This window comes from Amia ocellicauda, chromosome 12 (genome assembly GCF_036373705.1).
Source record: "Amia ocellicauda isolate fAmiCal2 chromosome 12, fAmiCal2.hap1, whole genome shotgun sequence".
NCBI classification, from domain to species: domain Eukaryota; kingdom Metazoa; phylum Chordata; class Actinopteri; order Amiiformes; family Amiidae; genus Amia; species Amia ocellicauda.
Genome location: NC_089861.1, coordinates 8,794,782 through 8,808,515, shown reverse-complemented (window position 1 = coordinate 8,808,515; position 13,734 = coordinate 8,794,782). Strand labels below are relative to the sequence as shown.

At 36.3% G+C, this 13,734-nt stretch overlaps 1 protein-coding gene across 3 annotated transcripts in view; it reads left to right on the top strand.

The window, feature by feature from the left end:
• The window catches only part of slc7a2 (solute carrier family 7 member 2), a 51,853-nt gene that overhangs the window by 29,672 nt on the left and 8,447 nt on the right, over positions 1-13,734 (top strand). For 2 of the 3 annotated variants that reach the window (XM_066718261.1, XM_066718262.1), the window contains 7 exons: positions 1,049-1,423; positions 2,635-2,790; positions 5,415-5,580; positions 6,836-6,972; positions 7,537-7,759; positions 9,952-10,091; positions 12,487-12,589. In XM_066718261.1, coding sequence (XP_066574358.1) covers positions 1,057-1,423; positions 2,635-2,790; positions 5,415-5,580; positions 6,836-6,972; positions 7,537-7,759; positions 9,952-10,091; positions 12,487-12,589 — 1,292 coding nt within the window. In that variant the 5' untranslated portion in view covers positions 1,049-1,056. Of the gene's footprint in view, positions 1-1,048; positions 1,424-2,634; positions 2,791-5,414; positions 5,581-6,835; positions 6,973-7,536; positions 7,760-9,951; positions 10,092-11,409; positions 11,547-12,486; positions 12,590-13,734 lie in introns of all 3 variants that reach the window. The other variant, XM_066718263.1, reaches the window with a different exon arrangement.

The following is a 13,734-nucleotide window of genomic DNA, read 5'->3' as shown; positions in this document are numbered from 1 at the left end:
ACTCCACAGTCCAATCATCTTCACTGCTGCTGCCCCTCCTCTCATATGAAAATAACAGCACCCAGAGAAAGCTGTGTTTGCTATGGTCATATCACTGTTTATGTAGACGAATGCAGTCTGGGAAATAAAAAACGAAAAAATGTAACTTCACCATTACCAAACAAATTTGGATTTCTGTACTTTGAGGATCTAGCTTTGCATTTTGCACAGGTAGTTTGGGAAATATGTTACCATTTAGGCAAATATGTGTGCAGATGTGTATTTTATTTTTTATTAATGTAGGTAACATAGATGCACTGCTCTGTAGATAATATACAAATGCTCTAATTTAATAAATGTGAGTTAGAATGAGTTTCACTGAAGCTGAAATTGTTAAGAAGGGTCTACAATAAATATTTGGGAAGAAGTATTTGGGAAGAAACTGGATGCATTTTGACTGGACTAGTATCTCTTGGTATTATATATTTAATGATTTCAAAGAAAATTTTAGATGTTATGCTTTCTGTAAAAATCTACCATTGCCACAGACATGGTGTTGTTGTATCAAAACAACTGAAAACATGTTAAGGCATCACATGGTTCATTCCTTTAGATCGTATAACCTTTTTTGTACATTAAGGACTGACCAAATCTTTGCTAATCACAAATTAAAAACACAGTACCTGAGGAGGGTTTGCATTAAGTAGAAAGAAGAATCCTCTGCCACACAGAAAACCACCATTAGAAACTTAGATTACACTTATAGACTGATTTTGTATTATTATTTGTTTATAGTTGTTACCCTTTTAATGATGTGTATATGTAGAACTTTGGTCCTTATTCATAACATTATAATCTCAACTGAACTTTGCCACACATTTTTTAAGATAAAAAAAATGGTACACTTAAAAAAAAAAAAAAAGAAACACATTAGGGAAAACAGATGTTAACTTAGAATACTGCCCTTTGTTATTTTAATATGTTTAAAGCCATTTGTCTGCTAAATGACTTAATAATGATAATGATGATAACATCAACAATAACATTAGTAATCATTTTTCACTTGCAGAAGTCAAGATGTTGCATCATGTGCTGTCGTTTTCCCGAAGCCTGATTCGGAGGAAGATAGTGGACATGGACTCCGAGGACTCCAAGCTGTGCCGTTGCCTGTCCACTGTGGACCTCATTGCCTTGGGAGTGGGCAGCACGCTGGGAGCAGGTGTCTATGTGTTGGCTGGAGAAGTGGCCAAAGGAAACTCTGGGCCCAGCATCGTCGTTTCTTTCCTGATTGCTGCACTGGCATCGGTCATGGCAGGGCTATGCTATGCCGAGTTTGGTGCCCGTGTACCAAAGACTGGTTCTGCCTACCTCTACAGTTATGTAACTGTTGGTGAATTGTGGGCATTCATCACAGGATGGAATCTAATCTTGTCTTATGTAATAGGTGAGTGGGCAAAATGGGTTTAAAACCAACTTACAGGGAAAGAAATACTGTATAAAAGATTTGTTTAAAGGGTTCATATACAGTTTTCATTATACTATTATATAAATAAATAATTGTTTAGATCACCTGATATGATGCCACAATAATTAATTTCTTCCAAAATGCAAGTTTTTGGAAGACAAATGATATCCAATCAGCTGGGTAGCTATGATATTCTTAGTATAATGAACTGTGAGTCAACCATGTTATGCCAAGTCTATAAGCAGGATATTGTGGTTAGTGACCCCTGCAGGACTGTTTTAAGAGGCTTTAGTTAGATGTCAGATATTGCTTGGTTTCTTATAGATTTCAATAGCATTTCAGTTTTTATTTTAAAGTGGTAGATATTACACTGACAAATTATTCGCCTTTCAAAATGTTATTGTTTGGTTGAAGCTGACTGTGACACCTGTTGGATGGGATTGGAAGATCAACCATTAAATATGCTTTTTTCCTGAATTAACTGATTTCAATGTTAAAACTATCATGTGCTTGCATTTGTTCATAGACTGTTACACACTAGCTACAAAGCAAGTACAAAGCAAATGATGAGCTGAACAAATTGTACACTATCAAATAGTGAGTGAGTTAGTTAAAAGGTTCAAATGAAACAAAAAATAACAGTTGATGCAAGTACTGCTTCATTCCATTGAGTTCTTCTTTTAAAATATGTAAAAACATGTAGTTGTGAATTATTGACTTCAGTTGGTCTAAATACATAACAAATGCTCTAAGTTCAACATTTTTTAATGTATTAAGGCTTGAGAATTAAGAACCATACCAGATTGGCTTCGTAAAATGTCAGCCAGGTGGATGATCTTATAAAACTCCTGTCATAGATTATGTTGTTGTAAGCAGGACATTTTGCAATCAGTAACATTGGCAAATTATAATCCGATTATTTGAAGACGTTTTATTTGACAGAGAAATCTTGCTTCTAACTAAAGTGAACCCCCATCTAATGCTGTGCTTATAGATTGCAATTGGCAGATGGGACAAAGTATAGTACTTTCTCTGACACAACTACAGTGTTGCTAAGTTATTTTTAAATACGCCAAGTTATATTACCATTTACTAAATGTACTAAAGAGGAGATGGAGATAATACATGAAGGATTTGACAAAACAGAAGTGGCCTTTCATTGTTTAATTGTAGTGTTTTTGCTCACACAGGAACCTCCAGTGTGGCACGGGCTTGGAGTGGCACTTTTGATGAGCTTCTAGGGAAACGGATCGGACATTTCTTCATCACATACTTTCCAATGAACTCCCCTGGATTGGCTGAGTACCCAGACTTCTTTGCAGTATGCCTTATACTGTTACTGGCAGGTAAGTGCTGTTTTCTGTTCCACTAACTACATACTGCACCTGTGTGGAGTAATTTTCTAAAACTTGTAGTGAAATGCTGAGGAATCCACGTATGTAGAACTCAATAAGACAGCAGACATCTTGAAATCCTGAGTGGTCTAGTGGTCAAATCCCACCTCCAACACACACCAGCAGCTCCCATTACATACAGTGTCTTTATGGTTTATCCTTATGAATCTACTACCCAGCAAACACACATTGTTGGCACATCATTTTAGAAAAGATGCTGTAGGGTTGTGGATTGGTTGTGGCAGATTCAATGCTGCAACGTATATACAATACTAATGATTTATGTCAGAAACACATTCTTATAAATCTTCAGTTAAATACTTTATTATTATAGATTTATGTTGTCATTTCACAACATGGTCAAAACTTTATAGTAGCAGTAACAGTAAAATGCATTAAAATAGTTTTGTTTTGTTTTTTCATTTATCTACACATCCTGCCCCACATCTTCCAAGTGGATTTTTTTTATAGAAATTGGAGATTTTTTTTAAAATAAAAACTGAAATAACTTGTTGGGATACATGTCCATTCCCCTTGTAATAGCCATCCTAAATTAGCTCAGGTGTAACCAGTTGCCTTCACACAGGATCACACACCAAGTTCAGTGGCCTCCACCTGTGCTAAATTTTAGCGATTCACATGATTTCAGGATAAGTTCAGCAGTTCCTGTAGGTTCCCTCTGCTGGGTAGTGCCTTTCAAAGCAAAAACTGAACCATGAGCATCAAGAGCTTTCAAAAGACCTCCGGGACAAAGTTGTTGAATATCAGATATCAAAGGCCTTGAATATCCCTTGGAGCATGGTCAAGATGAATATTAAGAAGTGGAAGGTGTATGACACCACCAAGACTCTGCCAGGATCAGGCCGTCCCTCCAAACTGGATTTCCAAGCAAGGAGGAGACTGATCAGAGAGGCTACCAAGATGCCAAAGGCAACTTTTGAAGAGCTACACTCTTTTATGACCAAGACTGGTCAAAGTGTGCATGTGGCAACATTATTCCAAGCACTGGCCTGTATGGCAGGTTGGCAAGAAATAAACCATTACTCAAGAAAGCCCAACTGAAACACTCCAGAGGTTCTGTAGCCAAGTGGTAAAAGTTTTGTGATCTGACAAAACTAAATTGGAACTTTTTGGCCTAAATGCAAAGTGTTATGTTTGGTCGCAAACCCAACACAGAGCATCACCCAAAAAACGACATCCCTACTGTGGTGATGACAGCATCATGTTTTGGGCATGTCTTTCACCGGCAGGGACTGGGGCACTTGTCAATAATGGAAAATGAATGGACCAAAGTACAGCAATGTCCTTTAGGAAAACCTGCTGCCCTCTGCACGAAAGCTGAAACTGGGATGGAAGTTCAACTTTCAGCAGGACAATGACCTAAATCACAAAGCCAATACTACACTAGAGTGGCTAAGGAACAAAAAGGTAAATGTTCTTGAGTGGCCAAAGTCAGAGCCCCGACCTAAATCCAATCAAAATGTGTGGCATGACTTCAAGATTTCTGTCCATCAACATTACCCAAGAAACTTGACAGAGCTTTTACAGTTTTGTAAGAAGAATAGTCTAATTTTGCCAATATCTAGGTACAAGGTTGGTAGAGACCTATGCCAACAGACTCTCAGCTGTAATTGCTGCTAAAAGTGCTTCCACCAAGTATTAACTCAAAGGGGTGGAGATTTTTGTTATTATTTTTATACTTTTTCACAATAAAACATGTTTTTTCCCCATCACAGTGTGGACTATGGTGTATATATAAGTGGATACAATCCTCAGTTAAATGCATGAAACACCGAAGCACTGACACAACAAAGTGTGAAAAATGTTAAAGTGGGTGTACATTTCTAATTCTATTTATGTAGAATCTCCAGTCAAAGATATTACTAAACGAATAACCAAATGTTAACATTTGACCTTCTTGTATTAACATATTTCTACTAGTTTCTCTGCTATCTATTGGCTGAATAACAGAGTCTTTGATTAGTCAACAATAGATGTATTGTGCCTTTGCACTTTTCTGGCTATCCTGATTAACTTGTCCATTCCACATTTTCAGAATATATATTTTTTTATTTGAAACATTTTACAGTGGAAATCTGTAATCATTTTGTAATGTCCTTTCATGTGGATAAATATGAATCCATTCTTAAAATCTGTGTTGTTTTCCTCACTGGTACTTCCAAAGAAAATGATCATGTAGAAAAGCATACATTACTGGTATACACAATACTTTGTGACCTATTTAAAATTCATATTTAATCATTTTAGTTGTGTTATACTCTCGTAAAGGAAACAAATAGTATTTACTTTGAACTTTTATGCAGACTACTGCTGTTATTAATGTAGAGCATGTCATCTGTTTAGTGTTGGAGATGTCACAAATTAAAACCTGCGGGATGGGATCATGTAAAGAAATGCAGAGTTGACTTAATCAAATAAACAGCAGCTTTAAGGATTTAAAAGAATTATATTAATTCTACATACACTGTACACTACCGTGCATGATGGTGTATCGTAATACCAGTATCAGTCAATATCTGATTTAATATATTTTTTTAAACCCATAATTCTTTCAGGGCTTCTTTCGTTTGGAGTGAAGGAGTCTGCCTGGGTCAACAAAGTGTTCACAGCTGTCAATGTGCTGGTGCTTGTGTTTGTCATCATTGCTGGCTTTGTGAAAGGTGATACAGAGAACTGGAAGATAAAAGAAGAAGTTCTTGTTAATTTCACTGCGTTGACGAGGTATGATGAATAATTCAAACAGTAGTAAGTAGTTGTGCATGGCTTGCCAAGGTATAGGATTTAATTTATGTTACTTACAGGATATTTATCTTGAATCTTGAACAAAGCAGGTGAAGAGGGGATTTGACTGTTATTTAGCAGTGTTCATCACATCAATCAGAAATCGACTCCAAGGACACTTAACAAAGAAAACCAAGAAACAAATACATTTTATGGGTTACAGTGACATATTCCAATATTTTTTCAGAAACTTATTTGAATAAAAAAACAAATCTGGGAAGAAATGTAAACTTAAGTTTTACTGTAACTCTCCAAATAGAAGATACTTATTTACAAAAAGAGTTATGGGGGTCTGAAATAAGCTACCCAGTAAGTTGCTGACATTGTTTAGTTTTTACCCCCTGAATACACAATCAAAGCAAAAATATGGAAAACTTACATATTTATGATACATGTTTATATATTTCTATTGTACCCGTAATTCTACTCTTCATTGGAAACATTCGGACCATGTTTTACACTTAAACAACCCCCACAACTCTCAATACCTTGTATTTGTCCATCCTGATCTGTCCTGTGGCACAAAGTACAAATATACAAATGTACTAGCTTTCAACATACATACTACATTCTGAACCATTATTGTGTGATGCAGTGGATGATGAACTGAAGATAGGTTCATATAAAAAAAAACATATATATATATATATATATATATATATATATATTTTACAGCAAACATATTTTTACTGGAGCTTTATCGTAGAGGCTGGGTGACCATATGGCTTCATCTTCAACACTTTAAGATGGATTTTAAAATTGCCTTTAAACACAATGATATTAATATGTAAATCAGACTGCACCATTGCTAAACTGAGTATTGTTGCACTGCAGTAACAATAATGAATGAAGACCTATAACATATTTATATTAATCATTATTAACGTGTATGATTAATATTGTGATGCTTGATTTTAATAATAAACTAAGTCTCTGCTTATCTCCCTTAAATTAGTAATAAATCATATTTAAATTTAGTTTCTCTCCCTTCAAATTAATAATGTTGATAAGCAGAAGCAATAGTCTTAGGTCAGCTCAATCCCATCCTGTCTGAGTGTGTCCTTGTGACAGTAGAATCATGTGCTCAACCTACTTACCTACCTAAACTTATTAATAAAATTGAGAAAAACGCAACAATATGGATATTCTGACAGTTAAAGAAAATTGTGACTATATTATGTGTTTCCTTCCTCAGAAACCTGTCTCTAACCAGTAACATTACCAGTGATTTTGGTGTTGGGGGTTTTATGCCCTATGGAGTCGGAGGCACCCTAGCAGGAGCCGCCACCTGCTTCTATGCATTTGTTGGTTTTGACTGTATTGCAACGACAGGTAAATTAAATTAGACTGCATTGCTGACATAAGCTTCAGGTCTTAATAGAGCTACTCCACAAACAGCCTTCACAGACTCTCCCAGTGCAGTTTTCTTTTACGTCATTAGGAAAACCAACTTGGAGTTGGATGGGAAATTGATAATTAGCTAACCTCTCTGATAAGCATTTAAATAAAAACTAAATCTAATTCCTTCATAGACTGAGCATTTGTCTAATGATCTGTTATCTCACATTGAATTAATTATTTTTTGGCTTTGAGAAGTTTATAATTGTAAACCAGTTTTCATATTTATTTTGTAACAGTTTCATAAGATAATTCAGACTGAGCTGTGCAATCTCGATTCTTGATCTAAAATTACATGTTTATAGAGTATGAAGTGTTTGTTCGTCAAAATTCAAAATTTCTGAATGGTGCAAAATATGTAATGTAAAATTAGTCAACTATGTCTGGTTCATGTTCTTGTTATTTCATAAGATTTGAAAAATGTAAAGTATAAATATATATTCTAAACAGAGAGCTGGTGAGATAACGAAACTGTTTATCTTGCTTTGCTGATTCCAGGTGAAGAGGTAAAGAATCCACAGAAGGCCATCCCGTTAGGAATTGTTGTCTCCTTGTTGGTTTGCTTCCTGGCGTACTTTGGTGTCTCGGCAGCTCTGACTCTCATGATGCCGTACTACCTTCTGGATGAGAAGAGCCCACTACCTGTGGCTTTTCAATACGTGGGCTGGGGCCCAGCCAAGTTTGTGGTGGCAGTAGGATCCCTGTGTGCTTTGTCGACTAGGTGAGGAAATTACAGTCTCTTAATGACTTTTAAGCCTACATTCTCAACATAATACATCCCTCTGAGATTGTGGACTGTGTATTTCAGGCGTAAATTACGAACACTGACCCATGCTTTCAATCCTGTTCAATTAGACATGAAGGCTAATAGGCTGGGATGAAAGCAAAACTTTGAAGCATCTTCTAATAGAGAACTACACATTCTGTGCTCAGTGGCGGCTTTATTTTTCTTCCACTCCAATGTAACTGCTATGAAGTACATATGTGATGTTTGCTATTAGCAGGTTGGTCAAAGCTTTGATTTAGTCCGGCCCTTAATATTTTCACTAACTGGTGCCCTATTCAGTAAGATGACCCATTTTCCCTACACACCCAAGAAGGGGGACTGCATTACATAGGGCATAGAGGATAAGTAGTAGTGAGAGATTTGGGATACAGCCAATGTGTGCCTGGGCTGAAATATCCTCTTCCTAATCCTCCTTCATGGGATACTCTAACACCATATTTCCCACAGTATGTACCCCAATGGTCTGCCCTAAGTTAGGCTGCTGTAATAGCTTTTTATCATTGCTATTGTAAATTTATGCTAAGGGAAACAGTGAAATAAGCATCCATAGCAAATAATATATGCATATTAAGCACCTCATTACCATATTTGGCCACAATGTATGTAAATTACTACAATGTGGTGCTTTTATACACACACTGTATGCATAGCATTCCTACTAATGCTGCCAAACAATACAGTGTGTATTGTATACACTGCTAATTAAGTGAATTAAGTCCATGGAGTTTTACTTGTGACAGAATAATCTTGCCAATGTTGCACATTGTTTTACAAACTGTAGTCAAAATAGCATGATTCTCACATGTTTCCAAAGCAAATGTGCTTTCAGGGGTAGCATTGTGTTGTTGAATAAATGGCTTGGAAGTACTGAAATGCGTTTTTTTATGAAATCTGGTATTATTAAAAGGGTGAACCTAAGGGGAAGGAGGTTTTGCAATTTAAGCTCTTTGAAAATCAGTTAAATAGGGTATGTAAACAGATCTGTAATACAGAAAAGCAGTGAAGGTAATACTAATATCCTGAATAAGGTTTTAATTGTAACCATGCAGGTTTTTGGTCCTGTTTCTAAAACCCAAAATAACATGAAAATAAGTGAAAGCAATATTAATACATTTTAACTGCTATATTAGGTATGGTGGAGATGGTGAAATGTTTTGTTTTTGGGGCATTATTTGTTTGGTCTCACTTAAGGGCTTAATGTTCTATGTTTTGGTCAGTGATTTGCTCTAGACTTTCATGGTACCAAATTGTCTGTGATGGATTGATTCAGAAGGCTGAACTTCATGCATGCTGTATCTCAAATTGAACCTCTTTCTGAAGGTATAAGTAGTAGTTTCATAATTGTGGGATGCTTATATAATGTGATTAGATGGTGACGGTGTTCTTTTGGCATGTTTCATAATTGTACAAAGACACACACACACACATATATATATATATATATATATATTTTTGGCTACATTCATTTTGGAAGCACGTGTCTTAGTTGTTCTATACTGACATATAAGTAAATATTAAGTCAAATGTATTTGTTTCACAAACAATTCAGCAATCCAATAATTTTTCAACCAATATCTAGTTTATACAACCAAATTTTCATTACGTTTCTACCATCTAAGAACTATTCAAGCTCGACCAGGCCTGGTAAGATCTGCATTTAAGGTGTTATAAATACTGAGTGTAGGTCAATTTGAGACACAGATATATCTCTAAGATGAATGATCCCTTCAACAGGATTTGTCTGTAAACTTCCCCATGTGCTTGTCAGAACTTAAATGTAATTCAGTAGCTGTTTTTCCATCATGCCAGTTGTATGCTAATCATGTGTTCATACACTTACCACAGAGAACTGTCATAAGTAAATCCAAAGCTTAGAGTTTCAGTATTACTTGTAACAAACAGAATGACACTTGTCTTGGGGAGAAGGACAAATCTAAAAGCTTTTTCAAGGTGTGTTTGTTACACTCTGGGATGTAAATGATTTACAGTTTGCAGGATACCAAAGAATGTAGCCAAAGAAAAAAAAATGGAATGACTTTAATTTTCTATACTTCCAGCTTTCTGCCTATGAAACATACTCTGCTTCTAACTTCTGCATCAAATGCATGTTTCTGCTTTTCATCCAGTCTGCTTGGCTCCATTTTCCCAATGCCTCGTGTAATCTATGCTATGGCAGAGGACGGGGTGCTTTTCAAAGTGTTAGCCCGAATCAATCCTAAGACGAAGACTCCAGTTATTGCAACAATGACCTCCGGTGTCGTTGCAGGTGAGACCACTCGAATAGAAATGAAATGAGGATAGATGCTGTTTATTGTATGATCAGAGGGGTCAACTGTGAAACTAAAAAAAATGGTTTGGTGACTGGTGCAGGACAGTGCCCTGTCTAGATGCCAAATATATTATATTCGCACCACTATTGCAGCAAGATTGTGTAACCCATGTATGAATTTAAGCTTTGTGAATTGCTCCGGACAGGCCAGCTGCAGTTGTTCTGTGTAGCTGATATTTAGAAAAACATTTTCATCCAAGGTCGGAGAGAGAACAGAAGACAAAGGAGACGTGTGAGATAAAGTTTGGGGTACCTCATTGACATCATGTAGTTGCCCGGCAACCAAAGGGAGTCATCTTGTATATATAAAACTTTAGATGAGTCTTCATGACTGGCCATCTCTGGAGCGCTTCATTGTAGCTGAATAAACTATGTTTTTATTATTTTAAACGTCTCTCTGACAAAGGATACTATGACTTTGCCAGGCGACAATCTCCCTCTTATCCCTGGTCTGTTCAATCCAACTAATTTTACTCCTGATAACTGTCAACTATCTGAACACGAATCACTCACTATCCCAAGGCAGAAAAACAATACTTCTTACCATGCTTTGTTGATATCTGGCCAGACAGTATGTTGGCTCCTGGGTTTTGGCACCAAATGATAGGGAGAAATGTACTCCTTCAATGAATAAGGCAGACAAGGAATACTCAGGACCCGATTTAACTGAAATAATACCAAAATGGTTTATTCAGCTACAACGAAGCGCTCTGGAGATGGTCAGTCAGCAAGACACATCTAAAGTTTTTCTAAAGAACGTACCATCATATACAAGATGACTCCCTTTGCTTGCCGGGCAACTACATGATGCCAGTGAGGTGGCCCAAACTTTATCTCACAGGTCTCCTGTGTCTTCTGTTCTCTCTCCGGCCATGGATGAAAATGTTTTTCTAAATATCAGCTACACAGCACTACTGCAGCTGGCCTCTCCGGAGCAATTCACAAAGCTTAAATTCATACATGGGTTGCACAATCTTGCTGCAATAGTGGTGCGAATATAATATATTTGGCATCTAGACAGGGCACTGTCTCACATCAGTGACATTTGATGTTTTACACATAAAAGTCTAACAGTACATATTACTGTTGTTAATAAAACCTTGATTAACATCTTCCCTAACAAATATCGACGACATAAAACAATGTCATGCTGAGGAAGCCATCTTACATTTTCTTTAGTTTCATATTTGCCATGTGACTCGGTAAGATGTTCTTTTCTCAGTAATGTGATTGAACTGTAAATTTTCTGTTCTAGCCTTTTGGGTTCCATGTTTCCTTTGCCCCGCATTCTCTTTGCCATGGCTCGAGATGGCTTACTGTTCAAATTTCTTTCCAAAGTGAGTAAGCGTCAGACCCCAGTGGCTGCCACAATGGCAGCAGGTGTCACTGCTGGTAAGCTTCTGTGCATATACTTGCCTTGCATCGGCTACAGAGGTGTTTGTGTGCATGCCTGGGCCTCTTCTAGAGAAGCAATCCTAATACAGTTTGCATGCAAATAAGGGAGGTGGTGAAATCAATTACTGAAGATATCGGTATGCTTGTTTTAATGCAAGGAACAGATCAAAGCAGTGATTAGCAGTGTGCAGTCAAACAGCTTTCAAAGAATAAATAACTAAAAACTGTGAATTGTGTTCTTCAGTCATTGTCTTCCAGTCTACATTATATGTTATGAAAATATATGATGAAAATGAAAATATGTAAAAATGTCACAATAATGCCACAGGTATACCTCAATAGCACTGACATGTGATAAAGCAGATCCTTGTAACTTGAGATTGCTTTTCAAAATTTTCTACATTGTAACTATTTGCAGTTTTTCTAAGTTTAATTTGCAACTGACTGCTTTTTCTTAATCATGCCATTTCCATATACTTCACTGTTATCACGGTAGTTACACTACATTATTGAGTGGATTACTTGTGTAGGAATTTAATGGGCTTCTGGCTCACCACAATTTGTATCTTTTGATGTTTTATTTACTGTGAACATGAACACTGAGTTAAAACAACACACCTGATTAAATAGACAAAGAAAGTAATCTGCTATGTGATTTGGTGCATGGGAATCGAGATTAGTCAAGCTCATCCATAGCTCTGTAGAAAAATTGCTCTAAATAATTATATCAAATGAAATGGTTAATAATTCAACTAAATGTCTGCATTGTGTGGGGTTTCCGCCATTAAGCATGTATGTGGGAATGTGGCTTATGCACTTCAAACCTATGATTTTTATTACTATTTTTTGCCATGCATGCCAATAAAACTATTTTCAGTTGAAGAGGATACAGACCAATAATCTTAAGTATGGACTGTTTTTCTTTTGTTCTCAACAGCTATTATGGCCTTTCTGTTTGACTTGAAAGCCTTGGTTGACATGATGTCAATTGGGACTCTTTTGGCTTACTCTTTAGTGGCAGCTTGTGTTCTGATTCTCAGGTAAGTAAGTTCTCTTACATTTTAGCAAACAGTTAGCAACTATGTAAAAACAAAAATACTTATTTGAAGCTGTGATGTGCAACCTGAAAATTGTGATCTCGCAAAAAAAACACATACTACTTCAACAGTGGCTTAGAAATTAATTCATAGCCTTGATAAATTGTATTTAACAAAAATGATTTAAGTTGAAATGCATGTGTACAATCATTTTGTTTTGCTCAAATAAATTAAAATATGTAAACTAACAACCCTGCACAGAGCAACATCATATGTTTTACAAATAATAGCATGTTTTAAAAAAACAAAAAAACATGTGTCCACACATGTATTTAATCTCAAAATAAAACCCCACATTAACTGAACAAGTTTACAAAGGTCACCTGTTTCCACGAGGTATAAAATTAGTTTTCACACAGAAGCAATCCATTTGTAGCATTCATCATCATGGTTATAGTCAAAGAGCTTTCAAAAAATTGCAGGCAAAGGGTCATAGACCTCCAGTTGGGTGATGGCTATACAAACATCACAACAAGCTGAACAGATCAGTATCCACTTTAGCATCCATCATCAAGAAGGGACAGTCACTACCTGGCCCAAAAAAGGATGCAAGAAAATATAACCACTACGTGCTGTGAGAAAGAAATTCAAATACAAGGGCAACAGTCGGATATCTTCAAGATCATCAGGATAAAAAGTCTCAAAAGGTACCATTTGATGACAACTGCATGAATTGTGAGGAAGAAGCCTCTTCTGGCAGCACAACATAAAAATAACCAGTACGAATTTTCTAACCTGCATCTTAGTCAGATAAGGGACTGTGTTTTATGGTCAGATGTAACAAAAGTTTAGTTTTACAGACATGCTCATCAGTGTTATGGTTGGTGCCAAAAAGATGAAGCTCATGTTGAGAAGAACATCATCCCCTCAAGGGGAAGTTGGACTCAAAAATGTACCGAAACACGTTGCTCTGTGCAGTGTTGTTATTGTTGAAGTTTTCATTCGTTTGAGAAAAAAAGATTCATTTCTTTCATTTTTTCCTGTTAAACCTTTGTTATTTAAGCACTTAATCAATGCAAAATACCTTAAAGGGGAACACGCACAATTCCTTACATTATGGTTGTATGCTTCTTTATGTGTTGCTTTAA